Source organism: Poecile atricapillus, chromosome 6 (genome assembly GCF_030490865.1).
Source record: "Poecile atricapillus isolate bPoeAtr1 chromosome 6, bPoeAtr1.hap1, whole genome shotgun sequence".
Classification (NCBI taxonomy): Eukaryota; Metazoa; Chordata; class Aves; order Passeriformes; family Paridae; genus Poecile; species Poecile atricapillus.
Window position 1 is genome coordinate 36,149,747 of NC_081254.1, and position 16,848 is coordinate 36,166,594.

The following is a 16,848-nucleotide window of genomic DNA, read 5'->3' on the forward strand; positions in this document are numbered from 1 at the left end:
TGGAATTTCAGATCACCTTGCAGATTCCTGACCTTCACTGCCAGTGAAATGTTGGATGTGAATCAGTGAGGTTCACCAAGATGAGGTCCATCAAAATTGAGATATTGGATATGGAACAGTGAGGTTCACCAGGATGAAGTTCATAAAAATTGAGATATTGGATATGGAGCAGTGGCGTTCATCAGGATGAGTCCCATCAAAACTGAAATATTGGTTATGGAGCAGTGAGATTCCCAATGATGAAGTTCATCAAAATTGAGATATCGGATATGGAACAATGAAGTTCACCAGCACGAGGTCCATCAAAATTGAGATATTGGATATGGAGCAGTGATGTTCACCATGATAAGGTTCATCAAAATTGAGACATTCCTTAGGGAACAGTCAGATTCACCATGATGAGTAGAAAAATCATGGCTACAGAATCTGATATTGCCAAATATTGCTATGAATCTGATAAAAAGATGACAAAAAAGAAGGGAATGAAACATCTTCAAATTAGAGATTCACACAGGATCTTAATTATAAAGAACGTCCTAAAAGCTCAGGTCATTCAAACCCCTCCTGTTTGTTTTGCAGAGAAAACAAGCCCAGTTCTATGAAAACATTGTGAAGGTGATACGACCAAAACCTGATTATTTTGCAGTTGGATACTACGGCCAGGGATTCCCAACGTTCATAAGGGTAAGTGTCACCTGTTTCCACAAAGGTTTCTGGCTCTGGAAATTTCCCTTGGCTTGGAGAAACCTGCCTGACACTGACAGGTGATTTTTAGGTGTATAAAACAAACACTGGTTTTTCCTTTCTGCTTTCTGGAGATGGAATAGTTGAATTTTAGTAGAAAAACTTTCTCTTCAAACGTATTCAGTACTTTCTGTTTCTTCAGGGTATCACTAGAAATGAAGATAAATGACCCAGTCCATCACTCGGGGTCACAACCATCTGAAATGGTGACATTTTTGCCTGGCAGGTTAATATATTTTTATAAATATATAATATATATATATGAGTGTGGTAGAGAAGCCTGCTGTATGTGACCATGTTTTCAGGTGAGTGTCCTTTCCAGCACTTCATTAAAATGAAGTTGACTGTCAAAGGTGTGTGTGACACCTTTAATAGCAATTTTTATCCTTGATTTGTCTGTGCCATGTGCCAATTTAGGACATGTGTCACCTGCTTGATGGCAGGATCATAGCTTCAGTGACATTTTAAGGGTTTTTTCACTAATATTAGGATTTTAATGGGTTGGATTAGTGGCTAAAGAAAAATAGGGCTATAACATGTCTGAATTGCATCTGTATTATGATTCTCTGGCACTTGGAAGTAGGAGACACAGAAATAATCCATTATTATTTAACTTCTCTGTGCCAGGGCCTCACCACCCTCACAGGAATGAATTCCTTCCCAATTTGCCCTCTGAAATCCAGGCTGTTGAGTGCCCTGCTGATGGAGAAAATCCTCACTTTTCCCTCTGTTCCAGCATTCCCTGGGAATTACAAATGTATATACATAAATTAAAGTTACACAGAGGTTTCTTAGCCATCTCTTATTCCGTTTCTTTCCCCTCCTGAGCTTTTCAAAAGGCACCATTGCAGAATTAAACCCAGCTGGGCAAATGTGAACAACTCCAGGTTCCTACCCCCAGTCAAAACACCCTTTTTTTAATAAGTGCTGTATAATTTTTTCACCAAGTATTCATTTTGAGATGAGTAATGAGGTTAAGCATATTCAGATGCAAATTTTATCCAAACTTGCTTTAATATGTTTGATCAGTTAAAAATATGCAAGTTGTCTTTTACATTTTCCTTTTGAATTTAATGAACTCAGCATATAAATGGACTGTGTAAAATAGCTCTTCATTTTCTTTATTGGCAAAGAAGAAACCAATGCTTACAAATACAATAAACTTAATTTTAAAGTTATGAAAAGTTTAAAGTTTACTATGGCCAAAATCTAATATATTAATATGAGTCTTTTTATAAGAGTCAGTGTTTTTTGATATTCCTCCTCAAATCTGCATTATATTTCTGTTTTTCTCTGCTACTCTTCTTTGCTCACCCAAGAGCTTTTGAATAAATCTTTATGTATAAAAAGCCTAATTCAGTTTATTTATTGCCATCCATTCCATCATTAGCTGTGAAAGGTGGAGGAGACGTTTGGATTCAGTAATAATTCCCCTTAATATATTTTCAATGTCCACCAATGTTACTGATCATTGAAATCACGTTTTGAGGTGATTTTTTAGTATGGCTTATAAAAATACCTGAAGGCAAACGTGGTCTTAATGATCCCAGGGTGGAATTGGAGGTGAGAAAGAAATACTGATAAAGTGTTGAGAACGACCCAGCGTGAGGTTCTGTGCTCGCTGAGAAGCGCTAACAGCCTTGGTGTCAGCGCTCCCCAGGCCCCAGTTGTGTACTGGGAGCACTGGTTTTAGCTCTGGGGGTGCTGGTGCCAGCTGTGGGTGCCTCTGTTTGCAGAACAAGGTGTTCATCTACCGGGGCAAGGAGTACGAGCGGCGCGAGGACTTCGAGGCGCGGCTGCTGACGCAGTTCCCCAACGCCGAGAAGATGAAGACAACGTCACCCCCCGGAGATGACATCAAAAGCTCCTCTGGCCAGTGTATCCTTGGGCTGTTCAACCAGCACAACCAGTACAACCAGCACAACCAGTACAACCAGTACAACCAGCTCAGGTCAAGGATTTATGGCCAACCTGTTGCACTTCTGCCCTGACGGGTGTAACGCACCAATTTTGCTGTTTTGTCCTTTTTTTTTTTTTTGGTGTGTGTTCCTATTGAGCTGTTCTCTCTGTGTGACTGAAATTCCCTTTTCACTTCTTAACCCCTGAAATTCAGATATTCAGTGCTTCACTGTAAAGCCCAAATTGGATTTACCCTCGAAATTTCACAGGCCGGTGTCAGAGCAAATCGTGAGGTGAGTTTGGGTTGGGTTTTGTTGTTTTCTCAGTCCCCTTTATAACACATTATTGTTGGATAATGAATCTGTTCACAGCCATGGAGGGTGAGGGCCTTTAATGGTGATTTTTAATATTGGCACACGTTCCAACCCACTGGAAAATAATGATCTCATATTAATTCATCAACTTCTTTTAATATTAAAATTTTGTATCAATTCCTAAACAGACAGCATTTGATTTTCAGTGTGCATGTGGGGTTTGGAATTGCCTGGTGTTTGAGGTCACTTCCAGCCCAATCCATTCTGTGATCCCGTGGTTCTTTTCCCTCTTTTCAGTTTCTACAGGGTGAATGAAGTCCAACGCTTTGAATATTCGCGCCCTGTTCGAAAAGGAGAGAAAAACCCAGACAACGAATTTGCCGTAAGAAATGATGAAGGACATGAACCACTTTGGGTTTGCTTGTTTATCCCCCTCTATTTTGAGCATCTGAGCCATTCATTTTCTTTTGCTTGTTGAGAAATGAATTCTAGGTTTAAAGGGATTATTTTTCATAGAAAGTTAATTAAGCCAATTTATCATGTTCTCATTTATACCAATAGGAAAAAAAAAATGGGCAAAGCTGTATTTATTTTGTAAATACAGCTCTTCTGAGAAAGGATTTTAAATTGTTACACCTGAAACTTGTCTTGCCATGAAGATTCCAGTCAGGGCATCTGAAAATCTTTTGTCACCAATACCTTTTGTGATTTTTTTGGTTTTTTTTTTGTTTTTTAATTAAACCATTTGTTTCATCTAATGCTCAATAAAATGAATGTTGTGAGGAGGCCCTGGCACAGGTGCCCAGAGCAGCTGAGGCTGCCCCTGGATCCCTGGAAGTGCCCAAGGCCAGATTGGATGGGACTTTGAGCAGCCTGGCCAGAAGATGTTCCCTGCTCCAGGATCTGGATGGGTTTTAAGGTCCTTTCCACCCCAGACCAGTCTGGGATTCCATGAACATCCAGTAAAACCAGGGGATCTTTCTGTGCTGTTCTTCAGAAGGGGAGCAGTTGTTCCCTGCTAAATCCCAGATTTAAATCAGTGCTGCTCCATCTTCCATTTGGGATTCCCCCTGGCTCTGTAAATCTGCCACACCTTACTCCTTGTGCTGGGGGTGCAGTTTTAGGGTCCCAGCTCTCCATTGGTAACTTGTGCTCCCTTTGCAGAACATGTGGATTGAGAGAACCATCTACGTGACAGCCTATAAATTACCAGGCATCCTCAGGTGGTTTGAAGTCAAATCAGTTTTCATGGTAAGATTTGGATTTATTGAGACTGTGTAAAAAAATGGGGATTTTATACAGCCAGGGAGCACTTGTGTGACTGTGCTTGGTTCTGTGAACAAGGAATCCATGGGATTTTACCTGGCACATGCTGAGGGAATGCAGCCAGCCCTCCAAAGCCTTCAGCCCTTCCAGAAAGCATTTGTGTCTCTCAGCAGGTGCCTAGAACCAAGAGAGACCTGAGGTGGTGTAGGAAAACCCTGCTCCATCCCAGAGAATCTAGGCTGAACTTTAGAAAAGAGGATCTGGGTGTTTTGATTGTCATTAATTCAAAATACCTCAATAATCAAAGGCATTGTATGTCTGCATTTCTTACCACTCGTGATTAAAGGTTGTTTTTGTTTCTTCTCCATATTTAGCTAAATATACCCTCAGCAACCTCACAGAGTAACTCCAAATTACTCATTTCTCTGTTCAACCATTTAGACTGTTTAGATAAGACATATCCATTAAACGCCTTTAAGATTAAATTATTCTTATGCAGCTGTAATTTTTAAGTAGCAATAAAAACATTGTTACTGCGTTTTTGAAATCTCTCTTGTGAGGCTTATTTTTAAAGGAAAAGAACAATTTGCATATGATTAATTAAAACCTTTTTCATTGCTCCATTGAGGTTATGTTGGACAGTTGTATTTGGATGAACAGAAGTAATGCAGAAAATTACTATGGTATCTATAGTAACAGAATATGAATGTGATGTGTGACAGTAATAGGCAGCTGAATAAAACACATTGAATTTTTAATGAATTTCGTAGTTTCAATATAACCCTGATGGAGAAGATTGTATTTATCTTCATGATGGCAAGAAGTGCTGTTTGTAAAGGCAGAGAGCAGAGCCTGACAGGCACTTTGTGTCCCCCCCTCATGCTCTGCCTGGCATCAGAATGGGCACAAATCCTGGGAAAGTGCTTCCTGTCAGCCTTTTGGGAGCAAGGATTGTGTGAGTTGCTTAGCTGAGAAATGATAGCAGAATGGAACTTAATAACGTGTGAGAAGACTGCTGCAGATAACTTCTGACCTCCTCTGGCACAGCTCCTACAAAATGGATATTGACTTTCCTCAAGATCCCTGTCAGCTAAAATGTTGTGAGGAGGATCACAGGGTTTACATCCCTGTAATGCTAAATTGTGATTATGGATACAGATATTATTGATCCCCTGCTAAGCACCAGGATACCCCAGCAGCTCTGCATGTTTCATTTTTTATTGATGGAACTGGAACATCGTTAAAGGGAGAGGTGAGATGGCATCAAATCAGTGCTGAGAGAACGGAGTAATTTCATAAATGCAGTGTATTATGTTACATAACCCATAGGAACATGCAGAATTGCTTGGAACCTATTGGCTTTTCAAATTCCTTCTGAATACTTTTACCTAAACCCTTGCAATCTGTTCATGATCTGCAGGGAATTTGGGGCCAGCATTCGTTATTCTGTATCTGATTTGCTGTAGCTGGACACAAGAAATTGTAGGGGAAAAATTTGCTGAGACCAGCCAGGGAGTTGGAAATCAGATTTTGGATCACACTTGTGTTTAAAAAGCACAAATGCTCATCTCTGTTTTGTTTTTATCTTGGAATTTTTGTACTGGTAGAAATGTCTCGGGAGAATGTCATTCCTGTTTTCCCTGGATAGAGTGAGGAGTGCCCAGTCAGGAAGGCACTGGGAACAAGGCTCAGAATTTACACTTATCATAAATAAATAAATAGCTTTCACCAGGTTCCAAAGCCCAGTTTGTAGTAGTGAGATGGCAATTCTCCATCTGCTTTTAAAAAATTAGAGGGAGTGTTACAAGAGTAGTAAAAGAAAGGAGAATGAGAAAGAAAGCCATGATTGCTGCTACAGAAAAGTCAAAAAGCTGTCAGCTCAATGAGTGCTAATTTCTGGAGATGCTCAAGAGCTTTAAAAGCAATGGTTCATCAACACATTATTGCATAGTTATAAGGCCATTAATACAAATGACAGAATCCTAAATTTAGCCTGTGATGTTCCCAGCAGTTCTTGCCCAATCAGATGCTGAACGTGGCTTCACTCCCCGGTCCAGATTCCCCCCGTGGCACGTTGGGCTCTGTCCGAGCCTGGCCTGCTCCCTATTCCCTGCAGAAACACCAGGCTCCTTCCCTGCCTTCCAGAAGAATTCAGCAGGCAGGCTGCTCAAAATGCTAATTAAAACATCCTTGATGTAATCAGCTGGCAGGTGTAAGAGTAACGACTAAAGAGATTTGATTATAAGTGGTTCTCAGAAACAGGGTAAGCAACTGATAGCCAGGTAGAAGTGCTGCTTTGTTTATGTAGCATTTATGTAAATGAGGCTGTAATCAAATATACACTTGCATTTTCCTCACAGGCCTCAATTAACCTTCCTTTCCTCTCCCTACCACATCATTTTTTTAATACAAGCAGGCTGTGTCTTCCAGTGAGGACTCTCTACACTTTGGGTCACTGCAAGTGACTGATTCTCTGCCCATTCACTAATATTTCAAATATCTTAATGCTGTTTTTTCAACATGAACTTCTTGAAAGACACGGTAGCTGGGAATAAAAAGTAGCTGGAGGTCAGACAATTAAAATAAAGCAAGTTTTAGACAGCATAAGAGCCAATTCACCCCGTGAAGGCATCTGAGGACTCTTTTCATTGAAGTCCAGGTAGAAAGAAAATTTCTGCCTTCATTTCTCGATGCTCAGATGAAGAAAACGTGACCTCTTGGGAAAAAAGCACAGCAGATAGTTTAGATGTCATCTCATCAACATATTCAACTCCATGTCCTTGGAAACACACCAAAATAATCACTGCAAAAAGATCTTGATTTTTGAGCGGCTTAGGATTACATTTCCCATCAGAAAACCCACGTTAAAGTTATCATTTCTTTCTTACTGTTACATTAAGCTGGATCTTCTTTGTGCTGCTAAAACTCACCAACCCTTAATCTCTGATGTTCTCCATAATCCTCCCAAACACCTCACGTGGTTGCTGCCAGAGCCCTTCTGGATGTTGTGCTGGGATGTAATCCCTCCTGCAGCAGCAAAATGCAGTTAACTTCCTGCCCTGATACCCATCACTGTCTCAGTTACTGCAGCACAGAGATGCCCAGTGCCTGAAATCTCCCTTTCTGGTAGTGATTGCTCAAAACCCTCACAAAGAGCTCGGTTCTGGAAGGCCTGGGATATTTCTGCCCGTGGGGTTTTGCTGAGCAGGTTCAAAACTCCGACCCTGGTTTGAAATCTCCTTTTGTTTGGGGTTTTAGGTGGAGATCAGCCCGCTGGAAAATGCCATCGAAACCATGCAGCTGACCAATGATAAGATCAATAACATGGTGCAGCAGCACCTGAACGATCCCAACCTCCCCATCAACCCCCTGTCCATGCTGCTCAACGGCATCGTGGATCCCGCCGTCATGGGCGGCTTCGCCAACTACGAGAAGGTAACGCCGGAATTCCCGGAATTCCGTCAGGAATCCCCGTCCTGCTGGGCCTCAGCTGATCCCAGCACGGGAGGGACGTGGGGAGAGGCCAGAGGAGGGATGGGGCAGCTCTGCTGGGAGGAAAGGTTGGGAGAGTTGGGATTGTTCACCTGGAGAGGAGAAGCTCTGGGCTGAGCTCAGTGTGGCCTTGCAGGGCCTGAAGGGGCCAAGAGGAAACATGGAGAGGGATTTGGGAATGGCTCCCAGTGCCAGAGGGCAGGGCTGGATGGGATATTGGAATGTAAATCCTTCCTTGTGAGGGTGAGGAGGAGTTGGGATGGAATTCCCAGAGCAGCTGGGGCTGCCCCTGGATCCCTGGCAGTGCCCAAGGCCAGGCTGGACATTGGGGCTGGAGCAGCTGGGACAGGGGAAGGTGTCCCTGCCATGGCTGGGGTGGGAATGGATGGGATTTAAGGTCCTTTCCAACCCAAATCACTCTGGTTCTGTGCTTCCATAATTTTCACTTTGTGTTTGTAGCTGTTACTTGACAGAATTTTTAAGTTGATCAGTTTCTCTTCATTGTAGCTCATTCCTCTGGTGTTTCAGTTTCTGAAATAATGGCTCATTTCTCTCTCTCTCTCACAATTAGGCTTTTTTTACTGAAAAATACATGCACGAGCATCCAGAGGATCATGACAAGATTGAGAAGCTGAAGGATCTGATTGCTTGGCAGGTAAAAACCTTGAAGTCAGGTTTGGCAGAGGCAGCTGCTGTGGAAAGGCAGCTTGGTGTCGCTTTGGAGGAAATTCAGACATTATCCTCACCTTGGGTACATTTCTTTGCCATTTAAATCCATCTTGGAGCTTGAGTTAAAGTTCATCTTTTCAAATCTGACATAATTGCTCATTTTGATAAACTTGAAAAGAACAAATATGATCAAGATATTTTATTTTTCCTTTTTTTTTTTTGTAAACATAGTGAGTGACAATCTCCCATCTGTATCAGATGAGAACGTGTTTTTCAGGGCAAACAAGAGACAATTCCAGTTTTGTTCCATAGTCACATACTGGACATTTTTCTATAGTCTCAGGATAATGTTATGATAACAAAAAAAATACCAGGTTGATTGGATATGTTCTCTTTTCCCACAGAAGAAGAAAGTGAATCATTGTCTTTTCATATTCAATTCTGTCTTTATAATAAAGGGAATAATTTACATTTCTGTAGATTTCAATCTGAAGAGGTAGTAGAACCAAAGCTACAAGAATTCAAAACTAAAATATCCTCTGAAGGCCATAAAACTATCAGTGAGTAAAAAACTCTTTTGGTCTAAAAAAAAAAAAAATTAATAAAAGGCTTTTTAAAATTTATTTTCTTGTGAGCTTTTAGAAAAGATTAAATTTTATAAGTTTTAAGTTTTATAGAGGAAAATAATTTGGTCCCAGAAGACTGAGTTGGTGTCAGCTTTGTGTCTTTGCCTCTGAGAGTGATGCTTCAAAGGAATTCCAAACACACTTTCCCTCAGCAAAGGCTCACTTCGGTGACACTTGTGTATTAAAATAATATTACAATTTGAAAATAGCTATGGCAGCTGATCACATTGTATTTTAATTATTCAGGACTTTTAAACACATGATTTCCCATCAGTTTTGTACTTCCAAAACAACAGGAAGCAGGAAAACGTAGAAAAGGGATCAAAATCTATTTTTATATCTGAAAATTAGAGTCACTAAAAGCCCTTTAAGTGCTTTTAAATTACCTTAGATATTTCATGCACATTTAGGGGATCCTAAAATTTAAAATTCCTCTCCATTTACTTCAGTTTCCAGCCAGGTGGGAGTCAGCTCCCAAATATTGGGAGAGGGATGTGTATGGAAACCTTGGAAGGGGCTGAGTTCATCCTGGGCTGACAGTGATGGAAAGCAAAAAGGAGATTTCATTTTTCAATAATCCTGGGCTTGGAGTTCTGTAATCACATAGAATTTTCTCCCTGCTGCATAAATCAATCTGGGTATATGAAATAGGAGCCTGACAATTGTATTACCAGCTGACCAGTTGAATTTAATTTTATTTCATCCCCTTCCCTCTTTCTCCATTGTGCCATGGAATTCAGGATATTATCCTTCTATAATTCCCACGAACTCCAAGTGTACATTTTGTTTCTGTCTCTTATTAATTCAGATAAATTCCATTAGCAGAGCAATGTCCATTTCTGTCCTTCTTGGTGCTTTTCCAACTTAGGCAAAAAAAGTGTTCCCATGCAAGTGCACCATTTCAAGCTGATCTTTCATTTGAACATGAAGATAATGAAATGATTGATTGAAATTAAGGCAGAGAAATGAATGATGGAGGACATTAGTCACTCTGCATTTAGCTAAAGTATTTACAGCACAGCAAAACAGAAAAATACCACGGCAAATCAAAACCTTGTGCTCCTTCTACAGAGATGAAAGAACTGCTGCATACCAAACTCAGGTTTTATGCTCATATTTTATGATACCTTTGTTCTGAAAGATTGTTTTCAAAGATTATTTAATAATTCAAATCAATGTTGTTTTTGTCGTTCTTTTCAGCCGAGCAGATCGAGATTCCAAAAAAAAAAACAAAAGGGAAAACAAATCAGGGAATAATTTGAAGTTGCAGTGGAACTTTATAAAATTTTAAAATCAGCCAAGAACTGAGTTATGAAATAAGAAAATTCCCATTCTCCAAGGCCAAATTAATTGGGAATATCCTGAATGTGGCAAAATTCTGCCTCTGACAACAACTCATGGAGGTGTAAAAGTTCGTGTCATCATCACATTTCCTTGTTTCAGTCTGGAGAGGAGACAGGAGGAATTTGGAAATTGGTAGAAAAGGTGAAACAGAAATGGTAACAGAGCTGGAAAGTTCTTGCTGCACTTGATAAATGTTTAAAGATGAAGAGCTCTTGGAAAGGGAGGCCAGATATCCTGACTCAGCAGCCTCACATTCTTCTGAGGCAAAGCCATGGGATGTTTATTAATTCCACTTTCTGTAAAAGATTAGCAAACCTGTCCTTCTTCTCCTTTTGTTCTTCCTCTTCCTCCTCTTCCTCTTCCTCCTCCTCTTCTCCTTCTCCTTCTCCTTCTCCTCCTTCTCCTCCTTCTCCTCTTTCTCCTCCTCCTCCTCCTCCTCCTCGTTTTTTGTCTTCTTCTTTGTCCTCTTCATCTTCTCCTCCTTCTCCTCCTCATCTTCCATCTCCATCTTTCCCCTTTCCCTCTCTTTTCCTCTTCCCCTTCTTTCTCCTCTCCCTCTCCCCACATTATTTTTTCCCTACAAATGTCATTTACTTCCCGTGTTTGATTTTCCAGCCTCTGGAGGTGGCTGATCCCTAGGGCAGGTTCCTCAGTGCATTTTCTGCCCATAAAATAATCTCATGTGCTTCACCTTGGTAATTCCAGGTTTTTAATAAGAATCCATTTCCAATGTCAACAGTTCTTTGAAATAAAGGAGCCAAGTGACCACTCCAGAACAGGAGGGTCACTGTGGCCTGATAATTATGAAAATTCAGATGTTAATTTACTTATTGAGAGCAAGGAAACTTTCTGGTTTCATGTTTAATTTTCATCAAGTGCCAATCCATATGGTTATAAATAAAAGCCACTAGATCAAAAAATAAAGTCATTATTCTTCACTTTGTAGTCTTTCAGGGGAAGCAGCTCTGTCCATTTAAATAATGCCAAATCTCAGGGAATCATCTTGATAAGATTTCTCAAGTTTGTTAATTTGTAATTCATCTGTGTATTTATTATTCTCCTTACTAATAAAGCTGCTCCTTCTGATTGCTGCTCAATCTTATTAGAAAAATCTGTTTTTAATCAGTATTATGATTTAATTATGAATTATTAAGGAGAAGCCTCTTAGCTTGATTGCTGCAGAGAATATCTGAGTTAGAATCAGAGCACTGTGTGGGCTGAAATGGACCTGGAAGAGGAAATATTTTTCCTGAGCTGGAGGTAGAAAACTCTAATGGTGTGTCTGGGTAGCTGTGGGAATGAAAATGTCTCTCTTAAAACATTTCCAAAGGTCAGCTACACCTCCACACAAGGAACTAATTATATAATCCTGTGCTGGCATGGATATTTTCTGACAGAAGCCTTGAAGATAAATGATTATTTTCAGTTACAAAAGAGAATTAATTTATTTTTTACCCTCTTCTGTTTTCTTCCCAGAGAAAATAAAATGATTTTTCTAAGAAGAACTATATAGCATCTAAAACTGTATGTTTTATTAATAAATATTGCTCTGCAATATATATCTGTCCAAGGATGGAGCTCATTTGCAGCTTTAGAAAGAGCATTTATTAAAGAAAACATAAACTATTTTCTTCTTCAGGATTTTATCCTCATGGAACTGGGAAAGGATTTGATATTAATAACCTGGTGTGAGACTCATCAGTTTGGTGTTTTAACATACAGAATCTGTGGGGGCTTGAGAATGGAATATCACAGTAGGGTTTGTGCTGTGGGATAAATCCAGTATGGGATTTCTGGGCAGAATTAGATCTGTATTTAATTTAAAGGAAATTTCTTAACAGAAAAAAAGGTAAATCCTGGAGAAGAGGGGTTTGGATGCATCATGATGATGGAATGATGATGGTCACTGTGATCATAATAATTAATTCTTGCCATTTTGAATATTTTATTATTGCTGCTATTTATTGTTATTAGTGTTATAATTACTATTCCTGTTGCTCTTACTATTATTATTATTATTATTCCTTCACGAGCTCTTTCCCCGCTGTGGGAGCGTTGCCCCATCCCTTTGCTGGGGAAGGTCTGGGCAGGGTGGAGCAGGCAAATTCTGCTTTCCAGATCCCATTCCTGGCAGAAGGCATCCGGATCCACGGGGAGAAGGTGACGGAGGCCCTGAGGCCGTTCCACGAGAGGATGGAGGCGTGCTTCAGGCAGCTGAAGGACAAGGTGGAAAAGCAGTACGGGGCCCGCGCCATCGTAAGTTCCCTCCCGCTTTCTCCTTCCGAAATATCCAGAATTCCCGTAAATTACAGCAGCTCTCCGTTCCCCTGTGATGATTCCATTGATTGGAAAAAGCAAATGTAGGTGCAGCACTCCTGGTTGTTCCCAGTGATCATCAAATGATGGAACAGTGAGCAGGTGAGAGGTGTTGAGGAAGCCTCGGTGCTTTCATTTCCGAGCACGGGAGCAATTTCTAAACTGCCTGAGTGTGTTCCTTGAAAGTCAAGGTAATCCTTCACTTCTGAAAGATTTGGGTTACGAAAGTGAATTTTAAAATGGGCTCTTAGCAGGATTCTTCCAGAGCTGAATGTCACCTTTCCCCAGGTGGAATTCCTTTGGGGAAGGGAGGGCTGTGCTGCTCTGTGTGGTTGTACCTACACTGATTGTAGGCAGGCAAGAAAACCACAAGAGTTTAGAAGGATTGAAATTCATGCTTTTCTCATTCCAGCAACTTATTTCCAGTTGCTGCTTCATCCTTAAGGGAAAGCCAAGAATTCCGTGGTGTTTCCAGTGGAGGTTTGTTCTGCTTTTGAGTGTTGAGCGTGAAGGTCAGAACAAACAAAGCAAACAGCTTTTTAATTCAGGATAAAATTGATAATTCAGTCAAAAATACATGGATTGGGTGCTATTATGAGATCATGTTTTGCCTGGAGCAAAGGAGGCTCAGGGGGAATTTCTGGCTCTGCACAAGTCCCTGGCAGGAGGGGACAGCCGGGGGGATTTGGGATCTGCTCGCAGGGAACAGGGACAGGAGGAGAGGGAACGGGCTCAGGCTGGGCCAGGGGAGGGACAGGGGGGACAGCAGCAGGAATTTCCCCATGGAAAAGGTTGTCAAGGATTGGGAGGGGCTGCCCAGGGAGGTTTGGAGTCCCCATCCCTGTGGGAATCCAAGGAATTCCTGGATGTGTCACTCAGTGCTCTGAGCTGGGGACAAGGTGAGGACTGGGCACAGCTTGGACTCAATCTCAGAAGACTTTTCCACCCTAAATAATTCTGGGATTCTGTCTATAGAAATGACACCTTTTTTTTAATGGGGACACTGAGATCTCACAGGGAACATTCCAGCCTTCATGGTATCCTTTAACCGATATTCTGTTCGTGGTCCTTCAAATCCCATCGTTTGAGTTTATATATGCAGGAAAAAGTTCAAACAGTAATTTATTCCCAGGGAGAACAGAAGTAATTAACAGTAATGATACCTGCATGTCAGTCACTTCAATAATATCCATTTACATCATCAAGGAGATGGCTGGGAAGTGGTGTTATCTCTAATTTCACTCTACCCACCAGTAAGAATTTTCAGGATTGATGGAGTTTTATCTCTTCTGTCTTCTTGTACAAGGCCAATTTACCAGTAGTTGACAGGGTGGAAAATATACCTGTAATTAAACAGCATGAGATTCTTATTTGTTGACTGCAAGAGTTCAATTATTTTATGCATATATCAGTTATTAATGACTAGCAAAGCTTGGAGAAATATTCAGAACTCTGAAATTGTCTGAAACAAAACCAAAACTTTCATGTATTTTCTTCTTAACCTGGTGTTACTCTGTAAATTGTCTCTCCTGGTATTTTCCCCATAAAGTTTCTCTGTGGGTTTTTACTTTGGGTTTGTTGGGTTTTTATGGAGTCCATTTCACTGAAATATATTAACAGGGCAGTCACAGTGATGGTAGAGATGGATGAAAAATTATATATGAAAAGATTGTTTTATAAAGGCAAGATGTAAAAAAGCATGGAAATACCATTGGAACAAAGGAATTCTTGGAATATGCTTAAAATTATACATCTGCCTGTGAGAACCTAAATATTTCTTCCAAGTCCTTTAGGTGGATTTCCTTTAGAACCTGTTTGTTTGTTGGTAACACAAGGGAGGCATTGGTTGTTATTAATTTATGAATGATACCGAGCTCTACCTGGAGGAAAATCCTTCCCACGTTGGCTTTGGCACGGGGCTGTGGGATTTTTGGGGATTTAAGCAGTAAGATGTGGCATTTCTTGTCTGCAGCTGTCCAGCCTGGATGAGCGGCGGGGCAGCCGGCCCCGCTCCATGGTGCGCTCCTTCACCATGCCCTCGTCATCCCGGCCCCTGTCCGTGGCCTCGGTGTCCTCGCTCTCCTCGGACAGCACTCCCTCCCGGCCCGGCTCCGACGGGTGAGTGGGGAATCCTCGGCCAGGGATGGACCCTGCAGCGCCCTGGGGTGTCAGGGTGGTCAGCATTCCCAGAGCTCAGAGCTGGAAACAGCTGGGAGAGCTGGGGGGGCTCAGCTGGAGAGGAGAAGCTCCAGGGAGAGCTCAGAGACCCTGCCAGGGCCTGAAGGGGCTCCAGGAGAGCTGGAGAGGGACTGGGGACAAGGGATGGAGGGACAGGACACAGGGAATGGCTTTAAGCTGACAGTGGGTGGATTTAGATGGGATTTTGGGCAGGAATTGTTCCTGGCAGGGTGGGCAGGCCCTGGCACAGGTGCCCAGAGCAGCTGGAGCTGCCCCTGGATCCCTGGCAGTGCCCAAGGCCAGGCTGGACATTGGGGCTGGAGCAGCTGGGACAGGGGAAGGTGTCCCTGCCATGGCACTGGATGAATTTTAAGGTCCCTTCCATCCCAAACCATTCCATGATTTTTTGAAGTGACAGCCTAATATTGGCTAAAAAACCCCAACCTTCAGAGACATTTCTCTCAAGGTCTCTTATTCTGTAACCTAGATAAACACAATGCTCTTTTTTTGCCCTCTAAGCATTCAAACACCACCAAAAAACCCCAAAGAGGAGATGAATTGCCCCTTTTCAGAGTGTCCCAGGTGTGAGTGCAGGAGGGATGCAGCCAGCCCTGTCCCAGGAGCTCGGGGCAGGATTACCTGACTGCTCAATCACTGCTGCTCACTTCGGCTGCCAGAGGAAAAGCTGCTTATGGCAAGATTGTACTTCAAGACTTATCAAGATATTTCACATGAGAACTGGGAGTTCTGTTGATAAGCCCTGTCTCACAGTCATATCCCTCAAAGAACAAAATAATCTGTTTGCTGTCTGGGCTTTCCATGCAGCCTCAGAAGTCCCTTCTCTCTCTTCCTCCCCTCAGGCACCCCTGTAATCCAGAAATGCAATATTTGACCCAGGCAGCAGATTTTTAAAGCCTTCTGAAGGGCAGCTGATTTACAGGATGTGCTGGAAACTCCTGTGCACCTTCAGAGGGGAATTGTTACCTGGCTAGAGACTAAGGGTATCAAGTAAAATTAAATCCAGCACCTGAGAAGCAACAGGATGCTTGCCTTGATTACAAAGAGATTATTTTGTCATTGGGAGGAGCTGTGAACTGAGCACAGCCCAGCTCTCACTCCACTGCCCTCTGGAATGTTTCCACACATTGGTGGGACAGCAGAGATCCTGAGTTTTCACTAATTCTAAACAAAGTTGTCTTGCTGGAACTTGGGCAGAACAACCATTCCAAAGAGCAGCTTTGATTTATCTCAGAAGAAAAATATCGATTCTTTCCCTGCCTCTTTCTGGTTTTCCCTTCAAAATCTTTAAATGTATTTTGATTTTTCATTGGGTATTAGTTTGTTCAGGTTCACCTCTCAGCTGTGTTATGGGAGGTGTCACATTGCAGTTTTTGGGGATCTGAGTCTCCTCAAAGTGGATTTTTACAAAGATCCCACAACGATCCTGGTGCAGCTCAGCACCTGCTCTGAGCCCAGGGCAATACAGGATAATAGAATGAACAACTCTTGGCACTGAGAGGACCTGAAAATACCCCTCATTTGTTTGATCAGTGGAGGAGGAGAAGAAAAATCATCAGTTGTAAATAATGGCATGAAAAAACCTCAAAAATTCAAGTGGCTGTAAAATCACATGGGGGGTTTGGCACTGCTCACCTGGCAGAAGTTCCCCCCTGTTCCTGCTGTAGTTGGTGGGGTTTATGGTGAGTTCTCCTCTTGTCTCTCCATGTATCTTCAAAAATTAAATTTGAGAATAGAGATGAAGCTAAAAAACAATTAAACATGAATCTCAAGGAGTGTCTTATCCAAATCACACAATTTCTATTTAATGCCGTTTCCAGCTCCTGCTCTGGAGCTTTAAAACAGCAAAGACTCAAAGCAGACTTTCACACAGGACGTGTTTTACCACTCCCAACTCTATGTATAAATAAAACTGACTTTAAAAAGTGGCCTTGGGTTTATTCCCTGCTTAAAATGTGACTAAGAAATACAAAAGTGAGCAC

At 41.7% G+C, this 16,848-nt stretch overlaps 1 protein-coding gene across 5 annotated transcripts in view; it reads left to right on the plus strand.

The window, feature by feature from the left end:
- DOCK1 (dedicator of cytokinesis 1) overlaps positions 1 to 16,848 on the plus strand; it is a 266,167-nt gene that overhangs the window by 227,973 nt on the left and 21,346 nt on the right. For 4 of the 5 annotated variants that reach the window (XM_058841868.1, XM_058841867.1, XM_058841866.1 and 1 more), the window contains exons 40-48: positions 580 to 684; positions 2,481 to 2,622; positions 2,858 to 2,936; positions 3,255 to 3,339; positions 4,122 to 4,208; positions 7,482 to 7,658; positions 8,287 to 8,370; positions 12,473 to 12,610; positions 14,643 to 14,788. In XM_058841868.1, the coding sequence (XP_058697851.1) occupies positions 580 to 684; positions 2,481 to 2,622; positions 2,858 to 2,936; positions 3,255 to 3,339; positions 4,122 to 4,208; positions 7,482 to 7,658; positions 8,287 to 8,370; positions 12,473 to 12,610; positions 14,643 to 14,788 (1,043 nt within the window). Of the gene's footprint in view, positions 1 to 579; positions 685 to 2,480; positions 2,696 to 2,857; positions 2,937 to 3,254; positions 3,340 to 4,121; positions 4,209 to 7,481; positions 7,659 to 8,286; positions 8,371 to 12,472; positions 12,611 to 14,642; positions 14,789 to 16,848 lie in introns of all 5 variants that reach the window. The other variant, XM_058841871.1, reaches the window with a different exon arrangement.